Here is a 21,439-nt window from a genome sequence, read left to right on the forward strand (position 1 = left end):
AGGGACGTATCGACTGCTACTAACAGCACACTGCCATCCTGGGCTTTAAGAATTTTTATCCCAGCCCTTGGGAGGCAGAGGCAGAAGGACCACCGTGAGTTCAAGGCCAGCCTGGTGTACAAAGTGAGTCCAGGACAGCCAGGACTACAGAGAAAAACCCTGTCTCAAAAAACTAAAAAGAAGAAGGAAGAGGAGGAAGGGGAGGAAGAGGAGGAGGAGGGGGAAGAAGAGGAGGAGGAGGGGGAGGAAGAGGAGGAGGAGGAGATCTTCTATTACCCACTCCCAACGCCCTACTCCCTCCCACTGCCATTTTTCCTAGCCACAAAAGCGCTCAGCCAGTAGTCTGAGGTTTAAAAGGTCCTCATCTTGATACGACTTCAGAAAGCAAAGAGGTCAAGGTTGTATCAAGAGGCCATGCTAGGCCTGGAGAGATGGTCCAGAGGTTAATCAACCCCCAGCAACCACATGGTGGCTCACAAGCATCTGTAATGAGGTCTGGTGCCCTCTCCTGGTGTGTAGGCACACATGCAAACTACTAGACCAGCCTCCTCCAGAGGCCAACAAAGTATATGTGAAAAGGCCCCACCACACACCCACTGCTGACCTTCCTTTGGATTGTTTCATCTTCTGCCCTTGAGGGTTTCTGTGGCAACCAAGGGAGAAAAAGAATGGCATGTCCAACCAACAGCCTCCAGTGGATGTTCAGTGACTCATTTCCTTTCCCCGTCCCCTTTAAAGGCTCCAGAGGCTCATCCTTTTCCTCTCAGAATTGAACTCCCTTGCAGAATCTCTGCACTGGAACAACCTCCCCAGCTCCCCACATCCCCAAATAAGTACACAGGTCCTTTTCAATGAAGTGTTTTACTGGTAATTGCCAAGGAGACAAACGCAAGTTGAAGTGAGAAAAAGAGGTACCAAACATGGGAGTGTGGGGGTCCCTGGGTCGTGGATCCCTGAGGCTTCCTCTTCATTCTTACCGAAGGCCTACCAGCCTCTTCTCAGACTGGAAGAGGCCCCTTCAATAGGAGCGCCATGCCTCCCAGCCTAGCGCTCTAGAAGCTGACACAGGATGAGGCACAGCAGGTAGGAACTCAGGCCACTGCAGTGGTGTGCTGAAGCTTGCCAATCTTGGAGCACCTACAGACAGTGACACCATCTTGGGTACTACCCCCAAGCCAGGGGACAGATGCTCCAATGACAAGTGCATATCCTGAGCCTACCACACTTCCCCGGGCCTGAGGAAGTGAAGAAAACTGGGCACTCTCATTTTCCAAGGCAAGAAACACTGGGAAGAGGCGGGGTTATACTCGGCCCTTCTCAGGGTTTCCTGACTTCAAAGGCAACAAGGGACAGCCCCACAGAGTGAAGGGCTGTAGTCCAGGCGGCCACAGCAGGTGCTAAAGGCCTCACTGTCCCATCGAGGTGGGCTGTATGCTCTCCCTCCCTCCCTAAGCAGGGCTCTCCTTTAGCTAGAATCTTTCTCATCCTGCTCCCCCAAGTGTGTTTTCTGGTGGCGGATGAGGTTGGAGCTCCGGGAGAAGTGTTCCCCGCACAGGGTGCACCGGTACGGCTTCTCCCCTCGGTGCGTTCTCTGGTGTGCGCCGAAGTTGGAGATATCGCTGAAAGTCCGCCCACACTCAGTGCACTCATAAGGCCTCTCTCCAGTGTGGGTGCGGTGGTGCACCCCGAAGCTGGAGCTGTTGCTGAAGCTCTTCCCGCACTCACAGCAGATGTAAGGTGCTGGCTCCAAGTGGGTTCGGCGATGTACGGCCAGTGTGGCGCTCTGACTGAAGCTCTTGCCACAAATGTCACAGCGGTGTGGCCGCTCGCCCAGGTGATCTTGCTGGTGTGTGGTGAGGTCCGAGCGTCGCCGGAAACTCTCCTGGCACTTGGCACACTGGTACTGCTTCTCTTCCAGGTGGATCCGCTCATGCCGGATGCGGTTGGAGCTTCGGGAGAAGCTCTTGCCACACTCTGAACACTTGTATGGCTTCTCGCCAGTGTGGATCCGCTGGTGTGTTCTGAGGTTGGAGGTATTGTGGAAGGTTTTGCCACACTGCACACATATGAAAGGCTTCCCATCTGCCTCCGGGCTCGAAAATGTAACGGGGTCCCCAGGGCCTCCAGCCTGGGCAGGGACTTTCAGCCATGGCTTTTCTGGATGTGTCCCTTGGAGCCCCTGCGACAGGCTCTCCTGGCCATGTCCCTCCCCAGATGTGATCTGAGAACTCTCGGAGCCATCCACTCTCCAAGGCCTCCGCCCTTCCCCTTCCTCAGGCAGGTGTGCTTCTGGCCTCGGCTCCTTCTCACTGCCCATCTCTGAACCCTGAGAATGAACACAGTGTTCAGCACCTTTACTGCTTGTATCAGGGCCGTCAGACCGCAGAGAATGTTGCATTCTGGTTGACGCAGGGTATACCTCCCAGGGATAACCTCAAGTAACTGGAATACTCACAGAAAGCCTTTATTTACTCCTTAAATTTCAAGTGACAACCTTTCCCAGACATTTAAGGCTACCCACCATAGCAGATGCAGTCTGTGCAATCTGAATGCCACTCTTCTTAATGCCACCAAGCAATGGCATGCTAGGCTATAGTTTGTTATGTAAGCAAAGGTGCTTCCACTTAGAGATGAATCCAGCTTCTCCTGTCAAGCAGCCATCTACTCACTGATGCTGAGAAAAACATAAACAACTAGAAGTGGTTACTTAAAGGCCCAACGCTCTGCCGACCCGTTCCTCTCTAGACCTTTCCACAAGCCACCAATTGGATACCAAGGCCTACTGCCGGGCTTGAGCTCTGTCTGTCATTGTAGATCGGTGCCAGCTTCTGCACACAGCGTCACACAGACTCATACACATACACAGCTGTAGTCTTAAGTGGCACAGCTACACTCACCCCAGACACATTCAACTACAATCTATCACACCACACACATAACCAAACACAGTGACATGAGCTAAACACGCCACATACGCATCCACACCATACATACAACCAACACACTGACACCAGCCATATAGCCCACACATATACCCGCATCAGATACAGCCACACAAAATAGACACACCACACAAACACATACAGTGAACTGAATTAAAGGCCAGAAAGTATATCCAGAATGTCTGCCACGCTCTCTGTGGCTTCTCTCACCCCTGCTAAGGTTCCTTAGCAATCTTCTGATGTGCGCCTATGTTCTCCTCTGTAACAGAAGCTGGGCTTGTTTGTGTAACTACTTTCTCACACACAGATTCTCAATAGTCATTTATAAGCAACTTTAGGGATGGGTTCACTGTAGCAACTTTCTGCAGCACAAGGCTGGCGCTCAAATATTTTTCTGAATGAGAGAGAAAAAAAAAATGGATGAGAACTTTAATCTCTGCCCCGGTTGACTCTACCTAGGACTTTAGGGTCAATATACAAGAAGTTATGTAGCAGCCGGGTGTTGGTGACACACACCTTTAATCCTAGCACTCGGGAGGCAGAGGCAGGTGGATCACAGTGAGTTCGAGGTCAGCCTGGTCTACAAAATGAATCCAGGACAACCAAGGCTACACAGAGAAACCCTGTCTCGGGGGGGGGGGGGTAATGTGGCTTCCACTTTAAAAAAAAAAAAAATAGGGTTTCCCTATGTAACTGTGACTGACCTGGTCTCTATTTAGACCAGGCTAGCCTTGAACTCACAGAGATCCATTTGCTTTTGCCTCCTGAGTGCTGGATTTAGAAGCATGCACCAACATGCCCAATTATCTTTTAAATCTGCTGAGACCATATAACTTACCAAATCTCTATCCAGGGCTAAATGCTGGGTAAATCTAAGAGTAAAAAGACTGCTAGGCATAGTGGCACATGCCTTAAATCCCACCACTCGGGAGGCAGAGGCAGGCAGATGTCTGTGTGTTCAAGGTCTTCATAGTGAGTTCCAGAACAGCCAGTGCCATATAATGAGGCTCCCTCTCAAAAGCATAAAATAAATAAATAAAAATTTTAAAAGACTGAGTTGGAGGCTAGAGACTTGGCTTAGTGGTTAAGAGCACTCGATGCAGTGGTGGCACATACCGGTAATCCCAGCACTCAAGGAGGCAGAGGCAGGCAGATCTCTGTGAGTTCAAGGCCAGCCTAGTCTACAAAGCAAGTCCAGGACAGCCAGAGCTACACACACACACACACACACACACAAACCTTGTCTCAAAAAACCAAAAAAACAAAAACATTTGCTACTCTTCCAGAGGACCCAAATTCAGTTCTAATGCCCTATTCTGGTCTCTACAGGCACACATGCGCTGCACACACATATACTCAGGTGCACACACATACATATAATGCATTTTTTAAAAACTGACCTGGAAAAACGACTCAGTAGGTAAAGACACAGTGACCATGCCTTAACACAATACAGAAGGTTAAGTTCCAGGGACTAGACAGTGTGTGGCCCACTCTTCCCGGCCCAACACTGCACAGGCCACATTACATAGTAATAGTCAACATTTTTTAAAGGTCCCACAAAGCACTGGACCTATGTCTGAGCACTCCATATGCATTAACGCATCTCAATTCATTTTTACGCCTCTGCCTCCCTCCCGAGGGCTGGGATCAAAGACATGTGCCACTACACCTGGAGCAATTAGTCCTTTTTTATACTTGTTTTAGAAATGGTGAAACTGACCCTCGGAGGAATTAAGTCACTTGCCCAAGAGCACACAGTAAGTGGCAAAAACTGCAGCCTATGCTCACCCCTCCAAAGCTGAGGCTTTAACCAGTCCACGAGTACCGGAGGGAGAAAAGACCTAAAGGGGAAAGGTGCTACAGCAGCTAAGACACACACAGACATTTCTCTGAAAGGAGCAGGGAAGCAGCTCCACGGAAGAAGTGGTATTTGAACTAAGAGCTGCAAGCTGGACCTATGAGCAAGACCAATGCTGGCAGGGACAGGGAGCCCGTTGCTGCCTGGAAAGGCAATGCAGCTAAAATGCAAAGCCATACTGACACTGCTTTTCAGAGGTCTGGGGGGAGAAGAGACCTAGCACATATTGGGTTTTCTGCCCAGGAGCTCTTCAGCACAGAGTCTGGAGCAAGAGTGCAGAGGGACCAGTTCTAAGAACAAGGCAAGAAGATGAGGCTTGATGGTCACAGATGACGAAAAGGACGAGAGCCTGGATTAGAGGGGAGAGGCCAAGCTGTGGTCTGAAAGATTAAAGTTCTAGATCTGGGTACAAGTCAAGAGCACCGGGGGTGGGGGGTGGGGGTAACTTGGAAGGATCAGGGACAAGGTGTAGAAAATCACGGGAGCTACATAGCGGGTCAGAGATGGAACATCAAAGGAATCTGAGGTGGTCAGGGAAAGGGGACAGAGGTTGCAGCAGACTCCAAAGAGGCTGGCTGAGTGGGGAGGGCAGGGGCAAGCTGGAGGAGTCAGGGTATAGCTTCCCGAAGGACCGGGGCTGGGTTTGGAGCTGTCGATGGGTTTTGGGGCTGGAAGTGGAAGAACACAAGGGGCGACCCTAAAGGCACCGTGTGCGGGAGGGACACGGAGTGGTCCAAGGCCAACAGTAAGGGAGGGAGGGTAGTAAGGCTGGGCCGTCCGAGGACTCAGACAGGATCGCAGCGGAGGGACACACGGCCCTCTGAAGCCTCTGAAGCCCGCTGAGCAAACCAGCAGCTTCCAAGCCGTCCGCGAGAGCGAAGCGCCCCGCGCGTCGCGTCCGCCTTCCCCCCCCCCCCCCCCCCCCCCCCCCACGTCACTTCAACCCAGCAGCAACCCACCTCGCTCCCGCAGCTCGATCAGGGACAGCGCCGCCTCGGTGGACGGCGTAAGAAGCCGGAGCCGGAACCCGGAGAGGACCCGCCTTCCCAGCTTTAGGATTGGGTCTTAGGAACATCCTTCCTTTCTACTGGCTATACTAACCGCCACGCTTCAGAGATCTAGGCGGGATGGCCAATAAACATTGGCCTAGGGCGCGGCATGCTGGGAGTTGTAGTCCGGAGGAGGTTTGCTTAGCTAAAACCGTTTGCCCACTTCAGAACACAGCTGTGAAACTTCATTTCTGAAGTCATCAGGTTTCTTTTCTCTTTTTAAACGATGGACCTCGATAGAAACCTCGCACTTCATTTAATGTTTATAGTTCAAAAATAAAAGAGCATGTACCTGGAAAGAAGTTTAAAGATAAAGTAATCCGATCTCTTTGTCCGAGAAGCTAAGTGTTCCCTCCAATGCAAGGACTGACCTCCTGCCAGGTTGGCCTGTGGCCCAGCATAGGGATTTTTCTGCGTCCTACGTGATCCTCTGTTAACCCAACAGTCTCTCATCAATCTGAATACAATAGCCCAGTAAATTATCCAGAGCTGGATTTTGGATTTTGGGTGGGTTTTTTTGTTTTGTTTTGTTTGGGGGGGGGGGTTATTTTGAAAAACAATAAAGACTAAGAGCTTGCAAGATAAAGAGGATAAAGATTAATTGATGTGTAAGCTAACTACAAGCTTCTCCTGTTTTCATGGTCTTTCAATGCTTGTCTTTACAGCTGGAAAATCTTGAGGGCTAGCGATGGCCCATTGGTTAAGAGCACTTATAGCACTTTCAGGGGACCTGGGTTTGATCCTTAGCACCCACACCAGGCAGCTTACAATCACTTGTAACTCCAGAGCCAAGGGATCCAGTGCCCTCTTCTGACCTCCTGGAGTACACACACACACACACACACACACACACACACACACACACACACACACAATCTGAAAAGAAAAAGAAAGCGACAAGTTTTATAATCCCAGCTCTCTCCTTCATAAAATGCCTGGCACAACTATTTTAAGGATTAAGTGAGTGAATAGACAGACAGACAGATGGACAGATATTTCCTGCCTCCACAAATAGCTCTCTTTTCTATAAGACCGATGTGAGTTAGTATTAGGATTGTCTATTTAGGCAATTATGTTTAGAGCTAAAGATATGTGTGAAATATAATTATCTATTATACACTATAGGTTATAAATTGATAAAAATAAAACACCAGAAGGTAGACTCAGGTAAAACTGGGCTTATTTTGAACTATGCCTAAAGTTTGCTTGAACAGAGGCTGAGCTATTCAGAAACCAACCTCATAACTTCTTTTTTTGTTTTGTTTTTTCTTTGTGTTTTTTAAGTTTTATTTATTTATTATTATGCATACAGTGCTCTGCCTGCATGTACACCTGCATACTAGAAGAGGGCATCAGATCACATTATAGATGGTTGTGAGCCACCATGTGGTTGCTGGGAATTGAACTCAGGACCTCTGGAAGAGCAGACCATGCTCTTAACCACTGAGCCATCTCTCCAGCCCATTCCACAGTCTCTTTCACAATGAAGACAACATGCCAAACAATAAATTTTTTAAAATTGTATTTAATAACTGTACAAAGACAAACAAAATATTCCCTTTGGGCACTGTAATGGCAAATTTTACATATCGCCTTGACCAGGTCACAAAGCTCACAGACACTTGGTTAGACATATACTTGGTGTCTCTGTGACCGTAGCTTGGATACGATTAGCATCGATCAGTAAACTGAGTAAAGCAGTTCCCCTCCTTAACTCCAGCAGGAGTCATCGGATCAGAGGAGAGTCTCAGAAGAGTGTGGCTGCCTCTCGGGCTTTCGACGGACAGCAGCTCTCTCACTGTCTTAGACTGGAACTAAAACAGTGACTCTTTCTAGATCTCCAACTTGATATTTATTCATTTTCTGTCCCTGCCACTCATGGTGCTGGGGCCTGTGCGTGCACGCGACACGTGTGCGAGAACGCACATATGCACATGTAAACACACACACACACACACACACACACACACACACACACACTGTTGGTTCTGACTAATTACAGGTACTTTTGGAAAGAGCCCTTAACAGACCTAGATCTAGTTCCTTCCCATCTGCAAATCGGTAGCTAATAGCTCCATAAATAGGTCGACTCACATACAGGGGTATGACTTGAAACTGCCTTGCCTTTTTTCTCCAACTCACACTCAAAATTTGGATTTATTGTTTAGATATGTAACTTTAGAAATGTGTGTGTGTGTGTGTGTGTTGTGCAGGTAGGTGTGCGCAGTGAGTTGCAGGTGACCTTGCAGGCTAGAAGAGGCAATCTCAAACATCCCCTGGAGGTGGAGTTACAGGCGGTTGTGACCTGCCCAGTATGGGTGCTAGAAAACAAACTCAGCTCTTCTCCCAAAGCAGTATGAGGGCTTAATTAATGAAGCCATCTCTCCAGCCCTGAAGACTTATTTATTTTTAGGTATACAGTGCTCTGCTTGCATGTACTCCTACAACCCAGAAGAGGGCGCCATATCACATTACAGATGGTTATGAGCCATCATGCGGTTGCCGGGAATTGAACTCAGGACCTTTGGAAGAGCAGGCGGCACTCTTAACCACTGAGCCATCTCTCCAGCCCACGTATCATCTTTCAAACAGGATGTCTCATTTGATTTTGATTTTTTGGGGGGTGGGGTGGGGAGGTGGCATTGGAACAGGGTCTCTCCACAGCCCTGCTGTTCTAGAACTTACTATGTAGACCAGTCTGGTCTCTAACTTACAGAGATCCACCTGCTGTGCACCGTCATACCCACTAAGATGCCTGATTTGAAATAAGACCAACTTTCTTGAGATTAATCCTCTCTGACCCGGAGGCTGTTGTCAAGTCTTGAAGCATATACCCTTGTGGGTATATGTGAGTGGCTCAAACTGCCACTTTTCCCTCACTGGGCCTCTCTGAATGTCACAGACTGCAGAGTGACTCATTGGCTCAGGGCTACACAGCTGGACTGCTTTGGTTAAAGCTGTGCCCACCAGCCTGTCTTGACATTTCTTGGGATTATAGTTCCTGGTCATCATGTAGGTTAATTTAAAAAAAAAAAAAAAAGACATGTGCGTTCTGGATGGCTCCTTTCAAATTCGCTGTTGAAAACATGTGCTCTGGGTGTCTCCAAACTGTGCTGCAAACAGCATGAAGGAAATAGAAGACCATGGGGTGTTTACACCTCTGTCTCTAATCCTGAACGAAGAAGGGAGGGTGTATGATTCACAAGGCATATACTTGAACAAAGCTGATTTGGGAGTTAGAGGCCTGACTGAAGGAAAAGAGAAGAACAGCCTTTGATGGAAGAAATCAGGATCTAGGGGCTATAATTTCACAATTGGAAACCCCCTGAGCAGGCTGACACTGAGACGTCACTGTCAACGGTCCCCCAGGTAGAGAGACCTTTGCCCTGAGTCTGTACTGAATCCTGCCAAGTGGCAGCCAATGTCTCCTACTAAATCCCTCCCTAGTGCTTTGTTTAGTTCAGGAAGTCATCCACCAGAGCAATGGAAACGTCCAGTCTCTAGAAAAATGGTTGAGCTCAGAACTGATCCCTGGGAGAAAAGTGGTACAAAGAGAAACCACAGAAAGTCCTGGATCTGGGCCAAGGAGATGCGTGTGGTACTGGAGAAACTGGCCCAGGATGCCAGGCTGTCCGCTCGTGGGAGTGGAGCCCAGGACACAGCCCTACAAAGAAGGAACCGTGAGGCCCTGAAGGGCAGGGCTAAGGTTAGAGGGCCAGGTATCATTGATTGGGAAAAGCTCAGAACCCTGGGGAGATAGTAAGGACGGATTGACCTTCAGGGACACGTCTCCGTTAGCATGGCCTTTCCCTTCTCCTTTGGGGACAATCAATTCCTCTGATTTCTGAAGTTCAGTGCAAATGATTAGAGGCGCCGTGTTCTTTCCCTCATCATGAAGACAAGGTTCAAAGAAAGGGCGAAGTGGGCTAGAGAAACTGTGGGCGAAAGTGAACATGTGGGACTTATTAGTCACGTTGTAGAAGGAGATGATGCCTGCGTCATAGTCCAGGAAAATCCCCACGCACTTTGGGGACTCTTTGAGGCGGAAGGAGGTCTGCGGCGACGTGAGGGCTTCATAGTGGTTCCCATGGCTCTGCCGGACAAGCCAGTGGCCGTTGGCAGGCGAGGCCGTGACCTTCCCTTTCCTGCTCACAGACTCACTACACACTCCAAGGATCCATTTGGTCTTCTCACCCACGTACACTTCCCAGTAGTGACAGCCAGTTGTGAAGTGCTCGGAGCCCAGGACGCTGACAACAAAATCAAACCTCTCTGGGTTGTCAGGAACAGGCCGCTTCCTGTCACCAAGCCTCACACATCTCCGATCCTCGGACAGGATGAGTTTGGGGTGTGCGGTGTTGGGGTCCAGGGTCACCGCCACTGTAGAGAGTGAGAGAGAGATGAGAAGGGAAAGTTATGTTTTAAGGCGTCTTTAGGTAGATTTGGAGGGGGAAAAAATTACTCTGGAGGGCTGCTGTCTATCATTAATGTGTTTTAGTTCATGGCTTTCCTTGACCGCCTCCACCTACTGTACTGGAGCCAAAGACTTCTAGCTCGCAGGCAGAAAGCTCACCTGCTGCATCTGAAGTCTAGGTTCTGCTTTCAGCACTACAAAAACCAGGTGGGGTTACCCAAGTCAGTGCTTGAGCACGGCAGCGGGAGCATCAGTGGCGCAGTGTCATCCTTGGCTACATTAGAGAGTTCGAAACCAGGCAGCACTACATTAGACTGTCTCCAAAAAAAAAAAAAAAAAAAAGCCAAAACACACAAAAAAATGTCCAGACTGGGATGTTAGACCTGTGCTGGTTAGTTCTTTGTCAAGCTGAGAACAAGCAAGCTAGAGTGGTTCTCAACCTGTGGGTTGCGACCCTTTTGGGAGGGTCACATATCAGATGTTTACATTACTACAAAGTGGGTCCAGGACAGCCAAGGCTACACAGAGAGACCCTGTCTCGGAAAAAAAAAAATTCATAACAGTAGCAAGATTACAGTTATGAAGTAGTAACGAAATAATTTTATGGTTGGAGGTCATGGCAACATGAGGAACTGAATCAAAGGGTCACGGTGCTAGGAAGGTTGAGAACCACTGAACAATAGTCATCTGGGAAGAGGGAAACTCAATTAAGGAAATACCTCCATCAGATTAGCCAGCAGGAAAAATCTGTTGGGTTCATTTTCTTGACTAATGATTGGTGTGACGGGGCTCAGCCCGTTGTGGGTGGTGTCACCTCTGGGCAGATGGGGAGCAAGCCAGTGAGCAGCATTCCCCCATGGTCCCTGTTTCAGTTCCTGCCTCCCCCTACTCATATTCCTCTTTTGGCTTTGCCTGTAAGTTGTAAGCCAAATAGAGCCTTTCCTCCTGTGTTAGGTAGGGTTGCTATTGCTGTGCCGAAACACGACCAACAAAAGTAACTTGGATAATCATAGATTTAATCAAACTATGCTACATAGTGACAACAATAATAATAATAATAATAATTTACAGTCTGCATCCAAATGGAAGAGGATGAAACTTAAGTGGCAGAGTTTGAGAAGGCGAGACTTTGACATGGAAACTGGTTATTAACTTACCAAAATGCAGCCGGGCTCTTCTCCAGCCTGAAAAGGCAAAGAAAGTGTTTGTTAAAGTCAAAACGAAGGATGCCCAGAGAGTGGAGCCAACACCACCCCTCCACCGCACCCCACACCCCAGCCCAGAGAAAGCAACTCACCTGCGTTGGCGGCAGCTCTTTTCAACTCTGAGGAAGAAGAGATGGGGGTGAGCTGTCTGACGCTGCACTTACTGCGCAGGGGAGAAGGCGGTAAGGAAGTTATAAAAACATGGGACACTTACTCAGTTCGCTCCGGAGTTTCTCTGAAGAATAAAAACAGTTGGACAATTACCCACTCGCCGGGCGTTGGTTCCCTCCCACCCACATTTCTATAGCAGATTAGCAGCAACCATGTCAGCTGGGCCGTGGTGGTGCAGGTCTTAAATCGCAACACTCAAGGCAGAGAGGCATTGGGGTGAGTTCAGAGACCAGCTTGGTCTACAGAACAAATTCCAGGATAGCCAGGGCTACACAGAGGAAGCTTGTCTGGTACCCCATTCCCCTGACAACAAAACAAAGCAAAAACTATCGCTAACTCCCTACTAGATCTTGTTAGCATGTATATTTTCTTTATGTAAAATATATAGCCATTGCCCTTGCCACCTGTCTTTTTTATTTTCTTGGGGTTTTTTTTTTGTTTTGTTTTGTTTTTTGTTGTTGTTGAGTTTTGTTTTGTTTTTGAGGCAGTGTCTCACTTCCACCTCTGGCTGTCTTGGAACTTGATATACAGACCATGCTGAGCTTGAACTCACAGAGATTTGCCTGCTTCTGCCTGCATGATGGGGTTAAGAGTATGTGCCACCATTTTCTGTCAGGGTGGGAGTTTTTTCCCATTATTATTAAATGTTAAAAATTGATTCCCTGTCCCAGCACTTGGGAGGCAGAGGCAGGCAGATCGCTGTGAGTTCGAGGCCAGCCTGGTCTACAAAGCGAGTCCAGGATGGCCAAGGCTACACAGAGAAACCCTGTCTCGAAAAACAAAAAACAAAAAACAAAAACAAAAACAAAAAATTGGTTCCCATGGTTGAAGTGACTGTGAATTCAAGGGGCTGTGTCACATTCAAGTAGAGACCTAACTGTCATAGACCCTGCCTAAAGAAATGTAATGCCTGGGTAGAAAGACCATCCAGATTCCTCCACCTTTAAGAGATACGTATCTTGGTAAAACACTTCCCACTTAGAGGCTACGTAAGTGCAACAAAGAGAAAGAGTGCACATTCTTAAAGGGGCTGTCAAGAGCCAGGAAACCCCAGTCGCTGGGGGTTGAATTATTCTATACCCCCCTACCCAGAGAGTGAAAATGAGTCACTCAGCCAGAAGCAGAAAACGGCAGCATAAAGAAAGTAGTGCAATAGAACTCGACAAAACTTACTGAGGGCTTTGTGGAGTCTTCCTGAAAACCAGAGAGAGACAGAGAGAGGAGTGAGTGACCAGAGCCTGTCCCTTCATCCCTGAGCCCTAGAAGGCCCACCACTCCACCAACGGACAAAAGGAGGGCGGGGCCACTTCCAGTCTCTAATCCAACACCTTCTTCCAAAGGTCAGACTCAGGAGTCCAAGGGAGCTTGTGGCACTTCCTTGATGGCCAGCTGCCCCCCACCACCTTGGTTCCCCTATCCCTTTGTATCTGTCTGGTCTCACTTCCTCTGTCTGTTTCCATATTTGTAATACCAGTGCATGTGCGCGAGTGTGTGCTCGCACGTGCACATATGCGCATGTGTGCCTTAAGCCTTTCTTTAGCCTCCTATTTAGGGTACCTAAGGTGTAAACGTGGCTAAAGGCCCACACTGACTCACTGGCATGACTTCATATTTCTCCAAAGTCTCTGTTTCCAGAATTCGGGATTCCCGGAAGTTATGATTCCTATGCTTTGCAGGGCTGCTTCAGGTTTCTCTAGAGAGCCCACCTGCCCCATACATTCCCCGCCTAGCACTATCCCTGCCAGAGAACTGAAGTTACACATCCAAGAGGCCCCAGCCAGCTAAGGATTAGGCACAGGGTAGGCTCTTGGGCTTGGAATATGTCACAGCTCCTCAGGAGCTTAGGATTTATGGCTGTCACTTCCACAACTAACTGCTCCCATTCGCCATGCCCTGCCCTTTCACAGAGTGCGCTGCACCACCTCTTAACAGTGACATGCATGGAATTATCAGTCCTGCTTTGCAGAGAGCAGCTGGGGCTCAGAATGACATGCAAAGTTCTCAAGGTCATCTAGCCAGTAAGTGACCAAGGAAGCAGGATTCCAGCTCAAGGCTGTCTGAGTTCTGTGCCCTTGCACTCTCGAGCAGAACAGCTGGCGTGATGGCAGTGTAGGGGGTGATGCACAGATCCCAACATCACTGAGCTAGGAGCCATCTAGCAAGACTTCAAAAGCTCGTCGTCTTTTGACATTTGCCCTGGGAGGGCCCCAGCACCCATTCCTTCAATTAACAATGGTGGTGTGGCATTGAGGAAAAGGTGTCCCAGACCCTGTGACAGGCAGATCTTTTAACACGGAGAACTCACTACCCCCATATTACAGATGAGGAGTCCAGGGCTCTGGACAAGACTGGATTATGCAAGGCCAAGCTGTGGCAGACCAGCAAAGTCGAGTCAAGTGCTGCTGAGCCCAGAGCCTGTGGTCCTTGCATGGCACCACACCACCGCTCTCCATGGCAAGGTCATGCAGATGCCTGAGATTCCTGTTCATATATGTTTTGGTCACATGCAGGCCTCCTTTTAACATGACTGGTAGGAAGACTGACAGAGGGAGCACATGACAGCCCAGATGCATGCATGTGGGGCATTGGCGTCTCCTCATCCACTGTCACCAACTCCATCACCCCCCTGACACTGGAAGCTAAATTCTAGTACTATGGACTAGGACTGCCAGTAGAAAGAATGTCATTTTTTTTTTCCTGTCGCGAGCGCGCGCTTTTGAACATACCTTTTTCTTTGGCGTGGTCTTCCAGAAGATTTTCTAGGGAAAGAAAAGGGAAAACACATGAGATTCTCAGCCATTCTGTGGAGGGCTCTGAGTCCCCATTGGTTTCATCAGCCCTTGAGCTGCCCAGCTCCGCCATCTTCAGCTCCACCCGACCTGATCTAGCCTGTCCTTGTCATTCTTCTGAACAACAAGAATGGGAAGCCAATTTGTGTCCCCCCCCACCCCCCATGCCCCCCCCCCGTGTCCTGTCTTACTCCTCTGGTCCCTTCACCACACAGTAGCCAAAGAGCACCATGTCAAAGCATGGTCCCGAGCAGATGTCCCCATTCAGCGCCCTGCCATCTCTTTTAGGAGAAAGACTGGGTTCCTCTGTCCACACAAACAGAGGGTGATGGAACATTCAGGGCCAGAGTTTAGTTCTGTAGGCACAACAAAACAAAAGGCCCCCACACCCACACCCACCCCTGCCCAGGACACTTACCTACCTCCATTGCCTGTTCATAGAGCAGTTTCTCTGTGGGAAGAGAGGAGAGAGAGCTCCGCTTAAGAAGTACTTTCTCAAATGCTGAGCGTGGTGGCACAAGGCAGAGGCAGGCGGATCGCTGTGAGTTCGAGGCCAGCCTGGTCTACAAAGTAAGTCCAGGACAGCCAAGATAAACACAGAGAGACCCTGTCTATGGGGGTGGGGGGAGAGAGAAGTGCTTTTTTCTTCTCTCTCTCTCTCTCTCTGTTGTTGTTGGTTTTTCAAGACAGGGTTTCTCTGTGTACCCTTAGCTATCCTGGACTCACTTTGTATAGACCAGGCTGGCCTCAAACTCACATAGATCTGCCTGACTCTGCCTCCCAAGTGCTGAGATTAAAGATGTGAGCCACCACTCCTGGCTCAAGACGTGCTTTTTCTAACAGCTCACAGATGTTTTCACCCAAACATGGTCTAAGCTGTCAGCGTAGGACTGACCCCCTTGCCAATACAGGTGTGTGGCCATCTGAAAAGAGCACAGCCTTCCCACCATCAGACAGGGGAAGAAGGCTTGGCCTGTGTAACTCTCCAAATCCTTTGCAATTAGGAGCCCGAGAAATGTGACCATTTTAAATGAGGATTTTATCCAAATGAACGTAACTGGATTTCCTGATTCGAAGGCTCTGATTTCTTAGTGAATTAGAGAGCTGCCAGGGCTGGCTCCAGTCCGACTCCTCGAAGGGCTGAGACTTCACAGCTCAACTCACAGCCTCTCCACAGTTTACTCCATTCCCTCTGCCATGTGAGTCCCTGGTAAATGGCTGGCTCCCCCAGCTTTCAACTTACAGGGCCTCCCACCTGGAGCCAATGCCACGTCCACATCTGCTTCTGTGGGTGTGTCCCCAGAGTGATCACAGTCCCCCACACCCCCCACACCCACCCCTATACACCCCAGAGCGATCACAGTCCCCCACACCCACCCCTACACACCCCAGAGCGATCACAGTCCCCCACACCCCCACACCCACCCCTACACACCCCAGAGCGATCACAGTCTCCCACACCCCCCACACCCACCCCTACACACCCCAGAGCAATCACAGTCCCCCATACCCCCCACCCCCACCCCTACACACCCCAGAGTGATCACAGTCCCCCACACCCCACACCCACCCTTACATACCCCAGAGCAATCACAGTCCCCCACACCCCCACACCCACCCCTACACACCCCAGAGCGATCACAGTCCCCCACACCCCACACACCCACCCCTATACACCCCAGAGCAATCACAGTCCCCCACACCCCCCACACCCACCCCTACACACCCCAGAGCGATCACAGTCCCCCACACCCCACACCCACCCCTACACATCCCAGAGCGATCACAGTCCCCCATATCCCCCATACCCACCCCTACACACCCCAGAGCGATCACAGTCCCCACACCCCACACCCACCCCTACACATCCCAGAGCGATAACAGTCCCCATACCCCCCATACCCACCCTACATACCCAGAGCGATCACAGTCCCCACACCCCACACCCACCCCTACACATCCCAGAGCGATAACAGTCCCCCATACCCCCCATACCCACCCCTACATACCCCAGAGCGATCACAGTCCCCACACCCCACACCCACCCCTACACATCCCAGAGCGATAACAGTCCCCCATATCCCCATACCCACCCCTACACACCCCAGAGCGATCACAGTCCCCACACCCCACACCCACCCCTACACATCCCAGAGCGATCACAGTCCCCCACACCCCCACACCCCTACACACCCCTGTGCCCACACCTCCTCTACCACCAACTTACCTTTTGATTTTTTTTGTTTACAGATGAGCCAAATGCCGAGAAGGATGAGGAGCCCCAAGATAGGCAAGACCACAGAGAGAGCCACTTCTGGAGAGGACAGACTTCCTGGGTCTGGGTCTGAAACAGAGACCAATGACCCACCCTCAGGAAGACACCTGAGGGCAGCCCCCTGCCTCAGAGGGTAGATGGCTCAGGCATACTCAGCTGTCTTCATAGGCCCTAGGGAGAACCCTGGCAAGACTGACGAGGCTCTTTGCTTCTCTTGGGAATTCAAACTCTGGGGTGACAAAGAGAAATGGGATGTTCATATCTCATGAAGGCTCTTCAACCACAAGCTTACCCTGTCCTCACAAATACTCCAGGGACCTCATAGTTCTGAATGTGTGCTCCTTAATAATTAATTACCCACAGTTCCTCACGAGTCCTGCCTGCCTTCTCCTCAAACTCTGCTGTGCAACCGCAGGCTCGGCTACAACAGTGTGTTCCAGACGAGCCTCTCTGCTCCACCACCAACAGTGGCATTACAAGGTCTATGGACCACAGCAGCGGGCAGAAAGCCCAGGCAGGAAAAGAAGAGTGCACAGTGTGGCACTCCAAGGCTGTGATGCCAGGAGGCAGGAAAGGGGTAGAGTGGGGAGTCCTTGCTGGCTGTATGTCCTTGTTCAGCCACTAGGTGGCTCCAGGCAAGAGACCTAGCCTCTCCCAACCTGGTTTAACTCAGTAGTGAAACAGAGGTGGTAGGAGTCCTAATTCCCTTGGACAAGGGAAGGGGAAGGACTTAAGTCAGTCACCTTAAACTCTTATCAGGTAAGGAGAGGCAATGGCAGAAGTAAGAGGGGAGAGACATAGAGGAATAAAGAAAAGGATGTTGTGCTGGGCAGTGGTGGCGCACGCCTTTAATCCCAGCACTCGGGAGGCAGAGGCAGGCGGATCGCTGTGGGTTCAAGGCCAGCCCTGGTCTACAAAGTGAGTCCAGGATGGGGAAGTGAGAAAAGAAATGAGGTATAAATATGCATACATGTACACACACCTCAGAAGTATAAGCATGTAAGTCTTGAGAGCCATACCCCCCAAATGTTAGCAGCAGTTCTCTATAGTTTGTGAAATGCTATGCCATTGTTTTTATTTCTCTATAATTTATGAGATTCTATGCTGTTATTTTTATATCTCTATAATTTATGAGATTTTTATGCCATTGTCTTTGTTTCTCTAAAATGCTCCATTTTTCAAGTTTTTAAAAATAATATACATTCCCAGAGCTATAATATGATATAATTTGTGAAAAATAGAAAAATAGGGCTGGAGAGATGGCTCAGAGGTTAAGAGCACTGACTACTCTTCCAGAGGTCCTGAGTTCAATTCCCAGCAACCACATGGTGGCTCACAACCATCTAGAATAAGACCTGGTGCCCGCTAATGACCTGCAGGTGTACACTGTATACATAATAAGTAAATAAATTTGTTTTTAAAAAAATAGAAAAATGGTTTTAAAATTGTAGTGTGTATGGGTGTTTTACTTGCATGAATGTCTGTGTATCCTGTGTGCGCCTGGTTCCCCAGCTGTTGAGCCAGTTTCCACTGAGGTAGGCGTTTCCTCCAGACCTCTCAGGATCATCAAGCTGATTAGCACCCCAGCATTACCTCCAATAGCCATGGCTGTGGTCTTCTCTTGGCCAAGAACCTCATTTCGGACAGTGCAGGACACATTTCCCAGAGTGCTGTCCCTGACTCTGCTGGACACCACTGTTCGGAATAACCCACTTTCATCCAGGGAGTGGGTCTCCGAAAGGGACGGTAGCATTCTACCGTCCGTGTCTCTCCACTCCGTCCATGGCTTTGGGAACCATCCCATTGATTGGCACACCAGCTGGATCCACCCAGCATCATAGCCCTTCACATGGATGTAGGGATCAGAACCTAAAACTGAGGAGGACAGATTGCCTGGCTCACCAGCAGGGCAAGGGCATGGTCCTAGCCAACATCCTGCCCTCCATCCCCCGGCTTCCTCTGATGAACAGCTACAGCTGTTACCAGAACCAGAGCATCTGCCTTTTTACTTTACCCACGGCTGCTCCATCAACCACAACGGGATAAAACAGTCAAGATAGTCCCCGTATCACACTAACCTGACTTCTTTGGGCACCCCAATCCCCACTTGAAATTGACTTGCCCCCCCCCCACAGGACTCCATGATTGGAAAGCATCTACCAACTATTGCGTGTTTTAAAGGAATGCATCCCTCTGGGGTATGCAACTAAACCGTAATCGGAAGATGATCAGGGACCAGAAAGATGGCTTAGGGGTTAAGAGCACTGGTTGCCCTTCCAGAGGACCAAGGTTTGATTCCCTGGCACCCACATGGCAACTCACAACTGTCTGTAAGTCCAGCCACAGGAGACCTGACACTCTCCTTCCAGGGTCTGTGGTCCCCACATACCATATGGTGTACAAACAGACATACTGGCAGGTAAAACACCCATATACATAAAACAGAAATAAATACTCCTTTTAAAAGATTATGAATGGTGATCACGTGGAGCTGAGTTGGGTCTGAAGTAGACTGATTTTTCTAAAGACACCGAAGCTAGTTTGAGAAGCGCCATCTGCCTCTGGCCCTTTATATACACAAGAATCTAAGAAAGGACTGTGCAGCAAATCCTTGTCACATTGGGAATTCTAGGCTTTGGGGACTTTTCCTTACAGCCCTGGTGATGAGTTTCTTGGTAAAGGAGCAGAGAAAGCTGCCTTTGTTGTCCGAGCCAATAAGCTTTACAGGTCACCAACTGTATTTATCCAGGTCCTGAACTAGACGGTGTTTCCCAAGGTCTAGGTTCCTTGCCCCCGTCAAAATGAAAAGTTAGGGCTTTGTTGAGAAGAGCAGACCAGACTGGAGAAGACAAGACGGAGCTGACAAAGCGACTGCCACAAACGACGCAGGCCCTCCGACCCATGCTAACCTGCCACTTGCAGGGTCACGTTGCCCTCTCGGCTCCAGTTTCCGACCCGGACTAGGCATTGGTACGGCCCTCGGTCCTCGAACCTCACTTTACTGATACGCAAAGTGTAGCTTCCCTGGTGGGCATCTCTCACCAGCGCCGTCCTGCCCTTATATTCCGGCATCAGGTCTTCATCACTGTCCTGCCCGTCCCGGAGCACGTGGACAGCCTGGGTGTGAGGCGGGCGTGACAGCCGATGCCACCTCACCTCGCTGACCACCATACTGGGCCAGAACAAGAGAGGGCAGGGCAGCTCGGCTGTGCCCCCAAGTGGGGCCAGGTAGAAGTTCCCAGCATTCCCTGTGTGGACAGAGACTGAAAGGGGAGAAAGACACTGAAGAGATGACTTAGGAAGGAGGAATGTGTGTGTTGGGGGGGGGGCGTTCTTAGGGAAGGGCAGAACCTGGGAAGGACCATAGAAAACAGAAGCCAAGAAGAACCAAGGTCCAGCATCATGCCTCACCCCTGTTAAATCTACATGCATAAAAAGATCCCAGATGGGCGTGGTGGAGTAAGCCTGTAATCCCAGCATTCAGGGAGACAGAGGCGGGCAGATCTCTGTGAGTTCGAGGCCAGCCTGGTCTACAAAGCAAGTCCAGGAAAGCCAAGGCTACACAGAGAAGCTTTGTCTCGAAAAACCAAAACCAAACAAACAAATAAACAAAAATCCCCCAAACAAAAAAATCCAAAAGATGCTGAGACTCACAGTCAAACAATATGTAGAGAGTGTTGTGAAAAAGTGGGGGGAAGGGAAAAAGGACCTGGAGGAGACAGGAGCTCCACAAGAAGACCAAAAGATCCAACTAACCAGGCCCCAGAGGGGCTTGCTGAGACTTAGGCATCACCCAGGGACCACGCATGGACTGGACCTAAGCCCCCTACAAAGATGTCGCCAATGGGCAGCTCAGGCTTCGTGTGGGTCCCCCAGTACGGGGAGCGGGCATTTTCTCTGACATGGACTCTGTTGCCAGCTTTTTGATCACTTCCCCCTGGTGGGACTGCCTTGCCAGGGCACGGGGGACGAGAACCCGCTCAGTCCTGATACCACTTGATGAGCTGGGGTGAATTGGACTTGGGGCTCCCGTTTTCTGAGGGGTGGGGGAAGGGGATGGGGGAGAGGGAAGGAAGGTGGGACTGGGAGATGAGGAGGGATGGAGCCATGACTAAGGTGAATAAATAAGTAGATAGATAAATAAATAGATAAATGAATGAATAAATAAGAAAGATCCCAAACTCCTACCTGATGCCTGAGCAGGCAGCTGGAAGAGAGCTAGAGTGAGGAGACTGCCGAGAAGCCAGGAACCACAGGGACTCCGTCTCTCCATGTGAACTAGGAGAGACACCGGAAGAGGGCTGATGGGCTTGGGCTGAGGAAGCTAGGGACTGGGGCTGAGACCCAGGTCACATGGCCTACCTGAGGAGCAAGGGCCTGCACTGCTCAACCCAGTGCCATTAGCCTCTCCCTTGTGACACTACCCTTACCCTCATGTGACAACATGATTAAATCCTCAGGGAACTTTTTTCCTCATCTTTAAATACTGTTTTAGTTATGTGTCTATATGGGGGGGGAGGCACGTGCACCATGTGAGCACACAGGTGCTCTCAGAGGCTGGAAGAGGGTGTGGCTTCCCCTGTTAACTAGGGATGCTGGTGGTTGTGAGAAAGCCTGCTTCGGGTACTTAGAAGGGCCCCCTGCAAGAGCAGCAAGGGCTCTTAACTGCTGAGCTACCTCTCCAGCCTCCCTGACAGCTTTTCTTTTCTTTTTCTTTTTTTCTTTTTATTCAA

At 49.8% G+C, this 21,439-nt stretch overlaps 2 protein-coding genes across 3 annotated transcripts; both read right to left on the reverse strand.

Annotated features, from left to right (window-relative positions):
* Positions 1-1,319: 1,319 nt before the first annotated feature.
* On the reverse strand, positions 1,320-2,360 carry Znf691 (zinc finger protein 691). Its single transcript, XM_051171199.1, has one exon. The coding sequence runs from the start codon at positions 2,315-2,317 to the stop codon at positions 1,466-1,468; it is 852 nt and encodes a 283-aa protein (XP_051027156.1). The 5' UTR covers positions 2,318-2,360; the 3' UTR covers positions 1,320-1,465.
* Positions 2,361-9,455: 7,095 nt separating this feature from the next.
* Ermap (erythroblast membrane associated protein (Scianna blood group)) lies at positions 9,456-20,984 on the reverse strand. Of its 2 annotated transcripts, none has more exons than XM_051171795.1 (11): positions 20,895-20,984; positions 19,616-19,954; positions 18,300-18,575; positions 16,659-16,775; positions 14,850-14,882; positions 14,369-14,401; positions 12,816-12,836; positions 11,686-11,706; positions 11,564-11,590; positions 11,424-11,450; positions 9,456-10,232 (listed from the first exon to the last, which is right to left on the reverse strand). In XM_051171795.1, the coding sequence occupies exons 1-11, from the start codon at positions 20,977-20,979 to the stop codon at positions 9,517-9,519; spliced, it is 1,695 nt and encodes a 564-aa protein (XP_051027752.1). In that variant the 5' UTR covers positions 20,980-20,984; the 3' UTR covers positions 9,456-9,516. The 2 variants fall into 2 exon arrangements, with proteins under 2 accessions (XP_051027752.1, XP_051027751.1); XM_051171794.1 differs by having other exon boundaries at positions 18,300-18,581.
* Between the last annotated feature and the right edge of the window lie 455 nt (positions 20,985-21,439).

Source organism: Acomys russatus, chromosome 29 (assembly GCF_903995435.1).
Source record: "Acomys russatus chromosome 29, mAcoRus1.1, whole genome shotgun sequence".
Classification (NCBI taxonomy): Eukaryota; Metazoa; Chordata; class Mammalia; order Rodentia; family Muridae; genus Acomys; species Acomys russatus.

Coding starts and splice junctions, on each gene's coding strand:
- Znf691 (XM_051171199.1), bottom strand. CDS start 2,317: ATGGGCAGTGAGAAGGAGCCGAGGCCAGAAGCACACCTGCCTGAGGAA.
- Ermap (XM_051171794.1), bottom strand. CDS start 20,979: ATGGAGAGACGGAGTCCCTGTGGTTCCTGGCTTCTCGGCAGTCTCCTC. Junction 14,883..16,658: donor TAAACAAAAAAAATCAAAAG/GTAAGTTGGTGG, acceptor CTCTTCCCACAG/AGAAACTGCTCTATGAACAG. Junction 10,233..11,423: donor AAGAGCCCGGCTGCATTTTG/GTAAGTTAATAA, acceptor CACTCTCTACAG/TGGCGGTGACCCTGGACCCC.